The 18,025-nt window shown below is 40.4% G+C and overlaps 2 protein-coding genes across 2 annotated transcripts in view; one reads left to right on the top strand and one right to left on the bottom strand.

Annotated features, from left to right (window-relative positions):
- Positions 1 to 2,536: 2,536 nt before the first annotated feature.
- On the bottom strand, positions 2,537 to 4,679 carry LOC109466980 (40S ribosomal protein S21). The gene is made up of 6 exons (XM_019764866.1): positions 4,592 to 4,679; positions 3,868 to 3,953; positions 3,416 to 3,479; positions 3,125 to 3,196; positions 2,926 to 2,981; positions 2,537 to 2,627 (listed from the first exon to the last, which is right to left on the bottom strand). Exons 2-6 carry the CDS (start codon positions 3,915 to 3,917, stop codon positions 2,612 to 2,614), a joined length of 258 nt encoding a protein of 85 aa, XP_019620425.1. The 5' UTR covers positions 3,918 to 3,953; positions 4,592 to 4,679; the 3' UTR covers positions 2,537 to 2,611.
- Positions 4,680 to 4,892: 213 nt separating this feature from the next.
- The window catches only part of LOC109466990 (protein FAM110B-like), a 19,631-nt gene continuing 6,498 nt past the window's right edge, over positions 4,893 to 18,025 (top strand). The window contains exons 1-2 of the mRNA XM_019764875.1: positions 4,893 to 5,003; positions 10,239 to 11,431. Coding sequence (XP_019620434.1) covers positions 10,363 to 11,430 — 1,068 coding nt within the window. The 5' untranslated portion in view covers positions 4,893 to 5,003; positions 10,239 to 10,362 and the 3' untranslated portion in view covers position 11,431. The remainder of the gene's footprint in view (positions 5,004 to 10,238; positions 11,432 to 18,025) is intronic.

Raw genomic sequence — 18,025 nt, 5'->3', positions numbered from 1 at the left:
TGTGACTTTAGCATAAGGCTACCATGTCGGTATCACCACTGTTGAGCGTAGTTGGTCGAGTTGTACCGATGAGGCAGCTTGGCAGACCGCAAGGCCAGAGCCTTGTAGTAGCTGTCCTGGAACTGTTGCCTCGTCGACTGGTCCATGAGCTCTCGTCGGGACAAGGTGCTACTGCCCTGCCGCGAGCCCTCCTCAGGCCGCGGCCCGCTCAGCTCCGACCCGCGGGTCTTCTGGTACCTGGACCCCGCGTCGTCCTTAGCCGTGTGCCGGGAGCTGGCGGACACGGTGGAGAAGTCGCTGTATGTGGAGGCTGTAGAAGACTGCCTGGTGGAAGGGTGAGATCTCCGCGACAACACGGCGCTCCGACGTACCTCCGGTCCAGACCCGTCTTGTCGCTGTCTCCACTGCGCTTCCTTCTCGTACGATGACATCCTCGTCTCCATATTCGGTACGGAAATAAAGGACAGGCTGGCGAGACTCGTGGTTACAGGATGCAGTCCACAGAAGAGTGGCGAGAAACAAGTACGAGAACGAGTGGCTCTTGAAGTCTGGAGAACTGCTACAGCGCACAGTTGTTCCCCCTTTTCAGTTGTCTTTTGTATACGGGTCAGAGGGCGTTGCCAGTCGCAACGACAGCCATTAGGAGACGCCATGTTGGGACACATGGGACCCGGGTATTGTTCTAAGGGCTCAGATTGCTTATCAATAAAGGAACTTACGTGGGCCAGTAGACACACATCATTTCTCAATGCCCTGTTCTGGCAGGGGTCATCAAACGTAGTTGCGTATTCAGGGTAACAAAGGATGTTTTGCACTATTGGGTACCCGTATAAACCACTATTTCATATTCAGTTACTGACGCAATCTCAGCTGTTAAAATATGACTAAACAATATCGGAATTCACGCGACACGAATATTGGTCTCCACGTACTTTTGACTAAGATTGTAGTTTCTCTACACGCCACTTGGGCGTCTACGCAAAATAGATTTGGTCACTGCACGTAACTTTATCTCAGATCAGTGCAAGTCCCGAAAGTTCTTTCAACTGCAGATCATTCTCTTCCTGCTAGGGGTCGCCTTTGTCTCGTTTCAAAAATACCGATTTACATGCCTGTATGCACAGCTTCATATTGTTTTGAAAAAGCATCCAGTATTTCTATGTCTTGACCTGCTGCACTATACCATATATGCCTTACATTTATCAACCTCAAAGAAATTGTTGAACATTATACTGCAGAAAAGTTTGAGCCAGTGTCATTCATGACCCAAGGTACATGCGGGAGGGAAGTATAGCAATCCACATATATTACATGCTCACAAGTCTTGAAGTCTCATGATGGAATAGTCAATTCTGCTGGGGTAATTTCCTATTTTCATATTCTGGCCTGTTAGTATAGCTAATTGGGTGTTTGATAACAACCAAGAAAGCTACTTGTAATGAATACATGTAATTTACAATGTTCATGTATCCAAATTTATGTTATTTGTCTCTTCGGTCTTAAAAAGGAACAAAAGCAAGACAAGATAATGCAAATTAGTCAGAAAGCTCCTGTTATACAGGACAGGAGCTTAAGTGTTGTCTGTCCTCGGGGCTGGGAGTGCCAAATCCCAAGTGCCGGAAAGATCGACTCGTAGCCCCCCCTTCTCTGTTGAGGGTGGGGTTGTACATTCTTTCATATATTGCCTCTTTAACACCCCGTTCCCACCAGCGTGTTTCACGGTCTAAGATATCCGTGGACTCGAGTTTGAAAGAGTGACCCTGGTTGTGTTGTAGGTGGTGGAAAATAGCTGAGGAGTAGCCGTTGGCACTAGGTCGGCAATGTTCTTTGTATCTTACTTTGAGCGGTCGACTTGTCTCTCCGATGTAGGTGTTGTTACAATTGGGCTCCTCACATTTGAGTCTGTAAATAACATTTGCCTTGGTACCTTTGTGAGGTCGGTCCTTAGGGTGTACCAGTCTTCGTCTGAGGGTTGAGTGAGATTTGAAGTTAACACTTAAGCTCCTGTTCTGTATAACAGGAGCTTTCTTACTAATTTGCATTATCTTGTCTTGAATTGTCTGACTTTTGTTCCTTTTTCGACTTCCAAAAATTTGTTACTTTATTTGCATATCAATCAATAGGTTGTGCTTATAAACCTGCATTTCCCCTCTGGTCTCTCAGTCAATGACGAAAGCTAGTGGATACTAGCTGAAACGTCTGATGTTTTCAAAATCATATCCAGTTGCTTGAGTAACTGCTTTTTGGCATATCGTATTACCTGGATGTCTAACCTTCATCGACGTAAGACATCAAATTATTTGAAAATTGAAAGTATTGCATAAAAAATGCCAGCAGGCCAAAGCCATGGATGCATTGTTAAGATGTTTGGTATGTGGTCAGGTCTTGAGAAAAAAGCTCAGGCTAGTGACTTTCTTTGTTATTACAGAAAAAGCCCAGCCCCCTATTTAGTATTTCACTGGGAATAAAGAATGGTTTTATATGAGTCTTACAGAGACAGTACCATCAACACAATTATAAAAGAAAAACAAACAGATGACTTCAAATGGACTTTTTATTGTCCAAAAGAGTTTCCTGGCAGGTCTTGTGGTTTGGACAGCATCTGGACTCACTAGGCATCCATTTTTCTGCAAAAAAAATCAACACAACACATATTAAAAGATAAAATCTCACTTCTGTACAGCATTGCTCATGAACTGTGGAGTTGTACAAGCTTTGTAAATTCCTTACAGCTGTCCATTGTCAGTGCAATGATACTCCATAGGAAAAGGAACCCTATGAAAAGAAACATATACTTACTAGTCATCTGGCCTATGAAGCACATCTGCCTTACTGTTTAAATCCATATTTCTATATTTAAGTGCAACCAATGTTTGTAACAGTTACCCTTAGAATACACAGGACTACTAGTGAATATGAACTTACGGGTCAATGATTTTATCCTTTACCGCCAGGCGCTTCAGGCAATCATCAGATTCTCCCTGTAACAAAGTCAGATCAAACGGATGATAGTCTTCACAATGTACAAGTAAACCAATGTATAATCTATCAAATGGTGGATGCCAGAAACACTCGAATGAAAGACAAGAATGCTACATTACAACATAGTGTGGAAATACATTACCATTTGCCTGATGTAGCCACAGATGGCGTACGTCTTGTACTGTCCAGTCATGCGGCCTGTGGTCGGGTCAACCTGTAAAATGAGGAAAGGAACCTGTGTCATTTGGGACTGAATTGCACTGCAATTTTCATTGGAACACCTAAACAGCATCATTCCAAGACCTCTGCAATGCCACAGACATTCAGAACCCTAAAATTGTTTTTACATTTATGTTTGACTGTGCCACACGTGTTTGACAGAACATGACACTACTTCAAGACTAACACTAAGTAACAGTTTCATCCCACCCACCTCAGCAAAGTTGATCTGGATGGAAGCATGATCCTTGGCACCGATGATGCGGTTGGTTGATGAGCTGTGGGATGATATAATAACATCCAATGAATAACAGTTTAGACATGCATGATCCTGTGCAGGACAATTGTTTGGCATCAAAATGGCAATACTGAATGATCTACTGCAACTCAATCCAGTAATGCCAGCTCACTAATGACTGAGAAATACACATAGGAAGTACTCATCAGTAGGCAACTCCATTTCAGGGCAGCTAGCATGACTAGGTTGACCTTATAATTAGACACATTGTTTCTGATATTGCCTGTTTCACATATGGTTTCTTTAGTTGAAATTATATTAAGTCCCCAGAACATGTTAAAAATTCAATTAAGTATCTAATTGTATTGAATATCTTAATTCTTAATATCCAGCTTTCTGGGCTATAGTTTTGATAAGCTATGACTCACCACTTGCGAGGGATGTACAGATCCACAACTTCACCTGCGTCGTTCTGCATGATGGCTGTCGGTTCTCTATGGGCTTCTACAGCTCACTGTTTGCACAAACGAAAATAGATAAACACAAAATTATTATCATCAACAGTAAGTCAGGTCAAAGCACAGATGGCAAAAGTGATCTTGGGTACTTCAAGACTCCATTGGATACTTCTGTCCTTGACTATACATAACTCTGATATGAAGCAGATTCGATTGTCAGCTTTCAAGAAACTTCATCCAGTTCATAATTTCAGGCCAGGCATAATTATTCCCCATACATAAATACTATTATACAAGCATAAAACTCATGTGGAACAGGACCATGTACAAATCTTTACTACAGTCTCCTACTACTCACTAGTGCTAGGGCTAAGGCTGCAATAAAAAAGAAGCTTCTACACAGCAACCAAAATTGGAGACAACTCTAAGCATGCAAAACCCCCAATTTGTATCCACCTCTTTTTAATAGTTTTATACGTGGAAAAAAGGTTCGTGTCGATGTCGTGCCCCCCTCCCCACATCTTTCAGAGCATGACGATTTTTGTCCATTTATTGTCGCTTTTTATCTTAAGCGGTGCAAAATATCACAACAGTGTTGTCTTGAGATTTAGCAGACCATTTTTACTGGGTTAACTTGGATCAACTTGGGCGGATGAACCCACATAAAGGGAAAACTTTCAGCACGAAAACTTACATGTGCTTCCCAAAGATGGCGGACAGCGAAAGAGGCGGAACAGAGGGCATTCTGGGAAATATTTCCTCTCGGGAACATTATTAGGAGGAACGATTTTTAACTGGCTGCCTTCTTTTAAGAAAATAAAGATTTACGTACATCACTAAAGCAAGACAACGCTTACAAAACAAAATATTTGATGCTTAAAAATAAATAATTTCTGATATTTTGGAAGAAGTTTTGTTAGTTGGTCTAAAATTTTGTCTGTATGATGATTTATAAAGAACCTTTACTGTAAATCATTCCTGTATGAGAGGGTCAGTGATCCGAACACACCTCTCGTTCCCGGCGTACTCAGACATTAGCTGTTCTCGCACAGTGGAGTCAGGACGTGTGTGTCGTTCGGCAGAAAAAAAGTCCCTAATATTTTTTGGTGAGTACGTCATTATTTGTCTGGATATTACCCATAATTGTGTACTAGGGGGTAGGTCATCCAATCAGTATATCAGCGTCGTCATATGGCGTTAAACAGGTCTGTAACAAATCGCCAAAGTGACACGATACACAAGTGGGTTGGGAGGCCGGTGTGTACAAACACTGTAACTGCTGAGCGGCAAAACTCGGCCAGTAGATCAGATGTCCGCAACGTATTTCATAGTCATTCAATAACGTAGAATATCTGTAGCTGTGGTGAGACTTAATGTGGTGTTGCACTGTCAAAAATAACCCGTTTTTAATTGGGGTATAACAAAATCAAAAAAGAGTGAAAACTAGACAAGAGAGACAGGAGGTTTTTTAACTATTTTCTTTTTTTTTCAACTAGCGGACGAACAGATTGTGTGTTTGCTGATATACAGGAGTGCGTCAGAAAAGTCGTCTTTCTGGTTTTGTAACCTGGGTTAGGTTGTTGGCGGGGGGGGCTTTTAGATCGCAAAACTGCTTGTGTCCTACTTGTCATGTGTCTTAAGTTTACTAGAAATGCTACAGTGTGAGAAAACACCGATTTATATCTGTTCAGGACGTTATTTGTTATTACCAGGAGGTCCTAAACTGCCAGCACTCTTAAGAACCCCGCTATGTTTTGTATTATGATAATGTTGCAGTGTGATTAATCAGTGCCATTTGTGCTAACCGTGGTCCTTTTGAAAAAAACTCTGATCTCATCCAAGAACAATACATCAAACAGGGTGCCTCTCCAAAAATGGAGAACTGTACCCTTGTGAATTCAGGAAAGCGAAAGCTGCCTCTTGAGATTAACATACCTCAATGGCTTTTTTTGGTGGAAATTTTCAAGGACCAACCCATGTTGCTATGCAATACAGTTGCAGTGGTCTTCAAATCAGTAAGGTGGTCAGGCACATACTAAAATTTAATTTGATGTTAGATGTATCATAATGTCTTTTGGTGTGTAAAACATTATCGTTGTCATTACTGCGACGTGTAAAATGAATAATGTGATAGATACATCACAGGGGAATTAAAGAAATGTTTTTAGCAATCCCCCTGCCATACTTTAATGCCTTTGCCCAAATTTGCAGAGGGAACAAATGCAAGCAAGCATGAAATGGAAACTTTTGGCCAGATGAGCCCCCATCAGAAGCCCTAAGGCACAGCAGGCTGTACCCCCTCCTTTTGCACATGGTGTGCTGTGTTCAAGTCGGAAAAGTTGCAAGAAAAATATGATAAAAGAAAGTTTGACACATTTCTTGAATTTTTGACTAGTTGACAAAACACGGATTTGATAGTGATCAGCTCTCCATATCCTGCTTGTTTCTTGAAAAAAAAAAAAACTTCCCTAGGGCTATATCATATCCTGTTGTCCTGTACTGTACTGTAGTGTACATTATGCTAGGAAGCCAAGGCCCAGCTTTCAAAGGTATTTCCCATGACAAAGGATGTGGCTTACTTTTTGGCTGAATTTCATGATTGCAACACTCAGTGACATTACCTGGATGTACCAGAGACAACATTTTTTAATGTGTTCTTCCTGATACTAGTCATAGTCACAAAGAATGTTTTCTGTTAGGCTCATCATGACGTTGATGCCTGAAAACCAACTGTATATCATACACTATATGGAAATTGGGAAAATGACATCTTAGGGAAAAGGCTTACCAAAAGAAACATTTGCTTGTTACCAGCATTTCCATTACCCCATGCGTCTTTCACTTTCAGATCTATAACCTCTCCCCCACGTTCTACACATGGATCAAATTCTGACCCAGACATGTAGGAGTAGGTTACTAATGTTATTGCAGTTGTACCACCATATGTTAGAACAGTGCAGAATCTAACTATGGATATAACTTTACAAGTTAGGACATTCATTTTCAACCTTATACTAGTAGCTAACAGGAAATGACACCAAAGGTTGGAGACCTGGAAGTGAAGTGTAATTAACTGTGTCCTGTATGCATGACTCCTGAAATGACGCTGACCAAACATCTGTACTTGATTGTGCACCCAGGAAGGGAGTAGTAGGAAGTGATAAAGTACCCTGAGGGGGTAGGACTAATGTCAACATTGAACTTGGCTGAACTATCACAGTAAATCCTGGTCCAATCCTAGATTTCTGAACATATGGTCCTGATTTTCATGGGCCACGTTGCAGTACAGACTGTATATTGTTAGTAGGACCTATACACGTTTTATAGACCCTGGCATGTGCAGTGTGAAAGATCTGTGTTCTGTTGATACAAGTTTGAGATGGGCTAATGCCAGAAAATGACCTTGTCATGTCAAGTTTAGCCGCTTAGTTTATTGTATGATTTCATCCCCATGGGAATTCTGTAACAAAATGAGATAGTATTACTGTAAGTGCAGCACTTGCTCAAGTAAGATATGTATGGCAAGAGTTGTTGGTAGGCATTTTGTGGTGCCTCAACACACCTTTTGTGCCAAGAATGTCTAAGCTCTATATCAGTGTAATCAGGTAAACAGAACCCCTGAAGCAGACCCCTCACCTGTCAGGTTTCCTGTTAATTACACAGGTAATCAATAATAATACATGCCAGGTGGGGTAACATCCAAAAAGACACACGCCCGTATCCCCCAGGCAGTATGAGTTCTTGTAAACAATTGGAATCATTTAGACTACAGTTACGTTTGTCAGAGTACAACTTAAGATTGTCTCATTCTTCCGAAAGAAAACTGCCAGAGTCAAGGACTTTTATTATGATTTAGTGTATGGGTAAAGCAAAGTTTGTCCTCATAACAAGACCATAAAACAGTGTCCAGTCTAGAAGTTGAACAGGAAAGAAAATCGACAAGCTAGTCGTATTTAGCCTAATTCTGCTAGGTGACACAGGATTTTGTAATTAGAGAAACCAAGGCTTGGTATGACTAAACATAGTTGGGGTTGCTGAGTGAAGCTCACATTTCTGAAGTGGAACTCTACCCTGGACACCCCTATGGAAGAGGCCTGAGTCCAGCCAACCAAGTCTGCCACGCTTGACCAGCTGCACCCCCCTGGTACTGTAAATCACAATCTTTTTGCGGTACTTTTATAGTCCCGTTTTTCGTGGTCAGTTCTTAAGTTATCATTACCATGAACAAATGATTCGTCAACTTTCTTTTTGCTGCACCTTCCGCCACAGCGAACGTATAGTTCTGCAAATATGTCCATTTTTCTGAGACCGCGAACTTTTGCTACCGCAAACATTAAGTGATTTACAGTATCCTCCACCATGCAGACAGCCCTTTGTCATGTTTATCACTCTGACGTCAGACCACTTTCTACCTCAGAAATCCCCACTGGAATGTGTGTAGACAATACGGCTAAGGAAGTATCCCGATGGTCAAGCATGATTCACCTATGACAGGTTCCTGTAAAAATAATGATATCCTGCGGCTACCAGGTAGGTTCTACCTAACCAGACAGGTGAAACAAGACTCTCAGGTGTGTTCTGTCATCGGTTGGAGGTAGCCAACTCTCAGATAACAGGCCTGTCAGTTTACTAGTTTGTTTGGGGTTTGATTACTCGGTGTAAGGTTCTATTTGTCCAGTGTAAGACTTGAGATCGCATTCCATTTAAAAGATTAGACAATGAAAAACTGGTGGCCAACTTGGATGGATTGGAAACATTATGAGCTGTTATTGGTACCATAGTCATACTCACAGATAATATAGATACACAACAATGAGAGTGTCCATTGTTATGTTAGGATGATGCATGTTCAAATACTTTGAATGGGGTGAGCTTAGCCTTTGAATACCAAGTTTTGACAGTGCGAAAGCCGGCTGTCTTTTCATAGTTTGTCTCTTCAGCTTATGGTTTTTGTTTCCTGCTGTCACCCCCCAAAAATGTGTGACAGACAAGAAGCGTCCCCTTTTATGTGATATAATGATAGTTTAGATCTGTTTATGAATCATCTGTAGCCTTAAAAGAGGGGAGCAGTTGTCTGCTCTTTCAACCCTCTGTTCGTCCGTTAGTCTGATTGCACAGTGTGTGTCTTTGTTTAGACCGACTCTTTCGTAACCTGTAATTTTGTTGCAAATGGAACAATGACAGATTGTTGGTTACACAGAGGCTTAGAGAGATGTACTTATTGTCAGAAAGGCTCAGACAATAACTATGATTTGTCTGTTACTTTGTGAACCTTGAAATGACTTTGAATTCCTAGGAGAGGCTAAAAATAGTCTAGGGGAAATGGCTGCTCATGTAAATGTAATATAGGTGTCTTTTTTACTCTTATAGCAAAATCTAGAGATTATTCTTCCATTTGTTCACATTTACTGCTTTCTTTTTGTGTAAGCATTGATTACATTTTTTTATCTCGAGAAAAACAGGTTGCATGGTTGGGATTCCCTAGTAATTGAAATGTTGAGATTCCTCACTGTTTGAGGTCTTTTCTTGCTGAATGGTTCATGTGTAATTTGAACAGGCACTACTGGAATGATGCTGTTGAAAAAACAGCAAGGAAATTATAAAAGGTCTGAGCTTTGTAATATATCGTATACTAACAGATGCTAAAACAGGTGGATAGCAGTTCTCATGACTATGATAACAATTTTATAATCCTACTTTCTGTCCATAATACTCCATTGTATCTACTAGTAATTTGTGTTTGGCTTGATGGTATTGATATGCAGTGCTAATTCGGTTGACACTGGATTATCAAATCAACATACAGGTGCTAATTGCTTGTCGTGTAGTTGCTAATTCACAGGCCTTTGTGTGTGTCTGCTGCCATTGTTTGTGCCTTTTTTGCATGGGAACGAGCCGTGGCATTGCCGGCCTTTCATAGGTGTCACTTCACAGGTTTTCAACGACATAACGGTAAACTTGCATTGTGCTATTGTTTGGGTCAGGTAAGCCAATCAGATTGTAGCAGTCAATAGGTGGGATATCGTATTCATTTTGCCATGGTGAGAATGCAACCTGAGTGGGGGTGTGGGGGAAGAATTCCTCAAGCTTGGGACAACACAACAACAAAAAGAAAGACAGGAAATGAGTAAATACGAAAGAACAAGACAAATTACTGCACTTAAGTATACGGCGTTCCAAATGTAAGGAAAATGTAAGGGGTAGAATAACTTGGATCAAAAATTTCTGATGACTCTCTCCCCATGTGTGAGTGGTCCAACCCACTCATTTATTATGTATAATGCCATGCCCAAACAATGACCGCGTGTTTATTGACTTTTATTTGTTCCTTCCATGTGCAGCAGTTAGACGGGCCAGGCAGGAGTGGACTTAGCCCTTGTGCCGGAGATGGCTTTGTAAACACTCGCACGACGGTTACCGTTAAAATGTTCAACATTTGAACCTGTGGGACGCAGAGGAAACAGCATGGCTGCCCTGACTGTTCCATTCTCTCTGAGCAAGTCTCCACTCAAGATTCTCAACCGTGGGCCTGACTTTTTCCGCGAGCAGGCCCTCAGCAATAACAAGAAGGAGTCCCGTCAGGGGAAGTCTGCACGGGAGCTGCTGGAAGAAACAAAGGGAAAGTATGTGAAGAGTGTGAAAGTACGGGTGCAGAAACAAGAACCTGCAACCACCAAAAATCCGCATGCCAAGCCGAAGGTCAAGAACAAGCCAAACGCATCGTGGCCCCCTGCGAAAAAGTCGGAAAGTAAGCCCGAAGTGCCACCAAAACCCATCTCGATTCTGACGAAGAACGAGGTATCTACCTCGGTACCTGACATGAAGCGACCGAGCCCCAGCAAAAGTGAGACATCATGCTCCATGCCAGACTTATTGAAACATTCGCAGCAAGTTGACCAAAACAGCAATACCATAATTGACACTTCTGACAGCTCCCAGGCCAAGAGGTCAAGCACAGAGACACAGGATTCTTCAGATGCAGAGGAGGCAAAAAGCAGTGAATTCTTACAGACTTGTACAGCAGAGGAGCTTCTTTCTAACACCCAGAACTCTTTGAAGCACGTGGGATTCCCTCTGCTGAGAAGCTTCAAACTGAACCCGACAAAAAAGCACAAACAGCAGGAGAGTTGTAGAGAAAGGCTTCGGACACGCAGTTTCTCAGGGTCCTCCCAGAAAAGTGGCAGCCTTCGACGATCCAAGTCAGATGTGGGACACAGGTTCCCACAAACACAAGCAGACATTGACAAGTTTTTCAACACCCTAGGGTTTGACAAGGGAGTCTCCTCACCACTGAAACGGGCACAGGACACTCTGTTCACGAACAGCCAGTTTTTCAGTGACTCGAACTCTGTGAGCATATCGGTCAGTGAGGATCGGGACTCCGCTGACCGGCCGGACGGTGAGGAGGGAGACATGGACCGCATCCCTGAAGGGCCGTCTGTGATCGAGAGAAATGCCAGAATCATCAAGTGGATGTATCACTGCAAGAAGGAGAGAGAGCACAGACCCACAAGTGGGGTCACAGACTTGTGAGGTGAGTTCTATAGTATACTGTGTATATATAGTAAACTATTTTAAAACCTGTTGTGTGTGCATCCTAAAGAAATTGCTCTGACTAAAAATAACCTATCAGTTCTCGATCCTAGACTTAATGAAAAAGGCTGGGGTTAAATTATGGGGACATTGATGAAAGGTAAATGGGCTTCTAGAAATGTGAATTTATTTATTCATCTTCAAAAATGTGTTTTCAGTTGATCTGTTTTTACATTGCTGTTAAATAGTGTTTTGTGGAAGCCATGCATTTGTCATATTTGTAAACACAGGAGGTGACTTGGTGCAGTGTATTATGAGGACTGAATGCAAAATTTTCTTTGAAGTTTGCTTCTGAATGCTGTTTTTCTTATGTCTTTATTGAAATCAACACAACAAAAGGATTTATTCTATAAACTGGGCAGGGCAGGACGAATTTAAAGCATTCCCTTTTTTCTCCTTTTGTCGTTGAGTAACAAAAGTAAAATTCATTGGTGTATTGAGCCTTTTATATGTGGTCTGCTGAAAGGTATACCAGAACAGATTTATAATGTTCACCCTCAATGTGTAAGTTCATCTGTTCAGTGTCTAAGCTCCACTTCAAAAATGTGTCATCTGTTCATTGACCAGCAATTTGCTTTCAAAGCAGTTTTTGGCCCCAACTACTAGCCTAGTCAAAACACTGTTCAGTACATCCAGGATCCTCTTTCATTTTTGCACCAACAAAAACAAAAACTGTGCCCTGAGGATGATGACAAATTTGTCATGTAGCAAACCTGTCACCACTCAGACGTTCCTAATTAAGCGTAACCCAGGTATTACATGCAGCTTACAACCCATTCTTCCAGGAATTAATAAGAGTATTGCTGACTTGTTCATTTCTCACTCCCATTGTTTTATTCCTTTTCTGTCCTACAGTGTGGGTGCCCCCTAACCATGCTCACCTGTGCTTGATAAATCATAGTCACAATTATAAGAAGAAAAAATGCAGGCAGCTGTGTCTGAAAAGTCAAAGTGGTTCCTTCAGAGTTACGCAGTGTACACCATTCTGTACCTGATTTCACCAAGGTCAAGTCCCAAATCTTAATACCCCCTGTAGGGTAGAGCCTATGGACCAAGTCCTCAAGCTTGATGCAATCCAGTTTGGAATCATCAGAAAGAGCCTTGAATTTCAAATTTCATTGTAGTTGATCAGATCCACAATTAAGAATTTAAGACTGCCAGCATGAGGCTGTGTTATTGAAGAACCTTTAAAATGAACTATTTTTGTTAGGTTATACAATCATTATGTTTCATTAACAATTGGATTTAACTTCATTGAGAGTAGAAGGAGATGAATTGCCAACAGATGTGAGAAAAGCCAGACATCCTGGGAACATATTACTTCACTTAGAGGCAATTTTCTGGGAATTAAAACTGCCCAAAGCTACTGCCATGAGAACTCTGTGAAGACTCAAATGTGGGACACCATCTGGTTTTCCTAATGTAGAGTGTGTGCTCAGTATCAGATCAGGATATTGCTCAATTATTAACCTTCCCCAGGGAGGTTATCATTGCTTTTTGGTTGCAAGCATGGTCATGTTTGTGGTTTTGTTTTGTTTTATTTTGTTGTGGATGAATAGCATACTAGTAACTCCAGCTGTGGATGGATTGTTATCTTGCCATTGGTATGTGGTTAGGACTTGACCTTAGGTCTTGGGCATTTTACAGTAAGCCTTTAGCAAGAGGTCATGATAAAAACAGTGCCGATATTGATTATGAAAAACTTTACTTTGGCAACGAACACTTCTCAGATCACGAGGATAACTACATTTAAAAATACATGCCTGTTTCCACTATTGATTCAGTGTCTCTAGAAAACCCTTACAGACCCATTAAACTACACCAAGTCTGAACAATGATCTGGAGAAGTCATCAGCCAGGTGTAGGGGAGACAGGGGAGAAAATATGCCATAGTTCTGATCCCTTCAGACTGACTGACTTCCTGTACCAGCCAACCCTGGGTCTTACCTAAGGGCACAGGAGTCTGATCAATGTGGAAAGTCAATTTAGCCTAGGCGATCGGTGCGAAAATTGCTCAAATGGTGATAAAAGCATGAAACTTGGCACAAATGTTCTACACGACACTAGAAACAATTTCAGGGGTGGAGCCATCGCGAACTGTCCTTTGCCTAGCAACGGTTGCTAGGCAACATGCTTTTCCAAGAAAACGATGTATTAGGAAGCTAGTACCTGCTAATTGTTCCTGAAATCCAATTATAATGTGAAAAAAATGAGGTGTATTACTGTATCTGACATCACTTTTTATATCAAAATAAATTTTGAGCCGTTGTAAAGCACAATGTGCATCGAAAAGCTGATAATTTTTGGAATTTTTGATAGAAAAGTGTAGAAATTAAATTTTATAATCATGTATATCTTCCCGTTACCTATGGGGCCTTGAAATATATATTTGATTGATAGAGCTGAACATTCTCTGAATGGTAAACTTTAAATTTCAAAAATCCATCAGTTCTATCAGGAGATATAAGTGTTTGAAGAATAACACATCCACAGACTTAAATCAGTAGATTGGTTGCTATGGCCGTTGCTAGGGACGGCTTGGGCTGTGGTCTGCACGGGAATAGATGCTAAAATTTTATTTTTCTGCCAGCTTTTGCGTTGTTTGTGTGTACAGAAATGCAGGTAAGAGATGCCTGGTGTCTGCATATAAAAATGACGCAATATTTCTCTCTTACAAGAGGATTTTTACAAAAACTTTATAGAAGCGCTGTAAGGTTGTTGGTAAGAACGCGTTTGGCGTACTCACAACACGTTGTACTTGTAGTCCATGGGCCAGAGGAGATATCGGTACCACCTGAGGTGGCACATTCTCATCATGGTTTTTGAAAAGAAGGGTGTCTGTGGAATATTTTTTGATATGATAGCCGTTGCACATTGGTAGCTTTGACCTTGCTATCTGACCTTGAACTTTGACCTCATATGAACCGCTTCCTTTTGCACTTATAATGCAAAGGGGAGTGGCAAATAATCAAATATGGATATTTTTCAGTATAACTTTATAGACTGATAAAACAGGAACCAAGGATTACAAAAATGTTAATTTTGTTTCAATATGTCACTTCTACAAGAAGTTATGATTTCGAAATTCGAATTTTTGGTAAAAATTGGTAAAAAAATAGAATGTTTACTTTTCAAAACCTGTAAAATATTCAGATTACATATTTGAGCCTGCTGCATGCATTCATCTGACTTTTTGTATCATTTCCTACATTTCAAGCTTTAAATCATAAAAATCCGTCTATTCTATCCGGAAATATGAGTGTCTAAAAGTTCTATCCTTAAAGGCCTTCTGTGGGGAAAACCGTTGCTAGGGCCGTTGCTAAGGAGGCACTTGGCTGCTTTCCTAGCAAAATGGAGTGCACACCATATGGAAAACTTGAAGAAAACTCCTAATGGAGGAAAATTATTAATTTAAAGGGCCTTGGAAATCTATATTATGTTTCTATGGTAACCGTTACTAGGGAAAATATACCCCCCTAGCAACGCAGGAGATAGTACTTTTAAATGGTTTCATAAATGGCAATAGAGGGAGACTTGTGGGGAAATGTCTATTTCCTGACCATTTTGAGTGAAGTATCTTAATGTATGCATGGAGGAATCTCATTTTGTCTCCAGTTTTGTGGCATTTGGAGCTATTTTTAACTAAAAATGTAGATTTTTGGCTCCTGTTACACAACAGTTAAAGAAATTTTGCCGAGATTCGGTACAGACATGTAATTTAATAACTGCCACGGCAGCCAAGCATTGGATGCTGATTACTTCGTTGTTCTGAATACAAAATGGAATTTTTTTGTTATTTCTGCCCAGAAATGTACATTTCTGGCTCATGCGTGACAAATTTACCATCAGCAGGTGACATATTCAATCTTACACGTACGATGTAGAATACTCCATTGCTGTCGAAAGTCAAATTCATGAATTTGAAAATGCTTTCACTACTAAGTTGATTAATTTACTTCAAAAGTCTGATAGAGCTTACATAAATCACAGTGCTTAGTAAAAATTAAATAAAAATAGATATGTACGAGGCGGGGGGTCATACCTAACATCATACACTCTTTCACGTGCTCAAACTCACGACGCTTCATCGCTAGTTGTCGTATGAGAGTGGTCAACTTTTGATGATGAAGTTTGAAAACATTTAATGACATGTTAAGAAAATACATGTTTGTACTTAGATAAGATTTAGATTACATTAGATTAGATAAGAATAAATTATTAATACTGAATATGAGTCCTTCACGAGCAAACACTGTGAATGTGCACTTCTGTAATTTGCTCTAATCTGATAGTGTTGTGGATGCTACTCTATCTAGGACTTGGGGAAAACATTCATTAGCAGATGTCCTAATGCATTCAGAGAAAATGCCCAAGCTGATATCTTGACATATTTTGATGTAAATCTTGATATATGGTTGTATGGGTTGACTTCGAGATCTTGTTAAATGCTAACCTTGATAAAGATGTAATTGAATCTTGGTTTGTTTCAACAATCCGTGCTATCCCCATGCCAACTATTTGGTCATTGGGTCGTAATAAAGTTGCACAAACTAATTTAGAAAAATCCATTTTGGCTATTTTATCTAAAATAAGCTAAATAATAGGATTCTGAATGCCTGTACCTAATAAAAGTGCCCCGAAGCTATCCCCCTGCCCATCTATGCCCAATTTCAATTGACAAGACTATAATACAGTGGGTCAGAAGCCAATTATACACATTTTTGGTTATTTTTTACGAAAAAAGCTAAATAATGGAATTTTTCAAGTCTGCATCGAAAACATGAAACTTAGTGCATAGTGCCAAGCTATCCCCATACAGAAACTTGGGTTATTTGGCCGTCATATAGTTGTACAGAAGCCAATGATATACATTTTTGCTTATTTTTACCCAAAATAAGCTAAATCATAAAAATTTTCAGGCATGAATCTAAAACATAAAATTCACAATTATTGCGCACAAAACCAAGCTATCCTCATGCCAAATTTCATGCCGTTGGACCGTAATATAGTGGCACAAAAGCCAAAATGTGCAGACACAGCCCAAAATTAAGCCGTCCCTAGCAACGGCCATAGCAACCAATCTACTGATTTAAGTCTGTGGATGTGTTATTCTTCAAACACTTATATCTCCTGATAGAACTGATGGATTTTTGAAATTTAAAGTTTACCATTCAGAGAATGTTCAGCTCTATCAATCAAATATGCTTTTCAAGGCCCCATAGGTAACGAGAAAATATGCAGCCTATGAAATCTGATTTATACACTTTTCGACTTATAATTCCCCCCAAAACCAGCCTTTTATGGTGAGGTTTGTTTTAAGATGGCTTAAGACTAACTTAAACATACAAAGTGATGTCAGATACAGCAATACACCTCATTTTGGCATAATATATTTGGTTTTTAGGCACAATTAGAAGGTAATAATACTGTTTTGTTGGAAAAACAAGTTGCCTAGCAACCATTGCTAAGTAACACACTTTTTGCAATGGCTCCACCCCTGAAAATGTTAATTAGGTACTCATACTTCAACATGCCAAGTCTCATGCTTTTATCACAAACTGAGCAATTCTACCCATATTTTGCACCGATCGCCTAGACTAATTGTACACCTTCCAAAATCATGCTTATTCACACAATCTTAATGATTCATAGTAAGAAAAGCATTAGTTTGAGTCAGATTTTCCTTTCTGAAACACCTGAGAAGAGTGCACACCTGACACCACCCACTCTGACTCCCACCTCTACTGAACAGTAATTCACTTTCAAATTGGCACAATGGCACTCATGGGAGAATTTCAGACTACTCAGACAATCATAAGTAACTTAAAAGCATTACTTTGAGTCAGATATTTCCCTTTGGAGGAGACTGGATACCTGAAACCAGACACTGCCCACTTCCACTGAACATACTTTAGTTTGGTAGTTACTCACTGCCACATACCATACAATACAACAGGATGCAGGCTGTGGGTCACTGCATTGTGAGGGGCCTGGCCTAACCTCCCTAAATGTTTACACTCAGGTATTCACTGTCAATACAAACCACTCCTGCAAATCATCCCATGGTGCAATGTGTGTACACTGAAGTAAATGTACTGGACTCCTCACTTTACAGTTCTGTAAATGAGGTACACTTAGAAGTTAGAGATGTTTACTGGGAATAGTTGGAACCTTGGTTGGAATGAGGATGAGGAGGGTAGCAAATATGTGAGCCTTTGGAACAGGCGTGAACTCATATAAACTACCCAAAGTACAAAATTGTCTGATTCCATGATTGTTTACCTATAGGTAAACAATCATGGAATCAGACAATTTTGTACTTTGGGTAGTTTATATGAGTTCACGCCTGTTCCAAAGGCTCACATATTTGCTACCCTCCTCATCCTCATTCCAACCAAGGTTCCAACTATTCCCAGTAAACATCTCTAACTTCTAAGTGTACCTCATTTACAGAACTGTAAAGTGAGGAGTCCAGCACATTTACTTCAGTGTACACACATTGCACCATGGGATGATTTGCAGGAGTGGTTTGTAT

The sequence above is a fragment of the Branchiostoma belcheri genome, unplaced genomic scaffold (assembly GCF_001625305.1).
Source record: "Branchiostoma belcheri isolate BF01 breed outbred unplaced genomic scaffold, Haploidv18h27 scaffold173, whole genome shotgun sequence".
NCBI classification, from domain to species: Eukaryota; Metazoa; Chordata; class Leptocardii; order Amphioxiformes; family Branchiostomatidae; genus Branchiostoma; species Branchiostoma belcheri.
The sequence above is the reverse complement of the archived record's forward strand: the minus strand, read 5'-3'. Positions and strand labels throughout refer to the sequence as shown.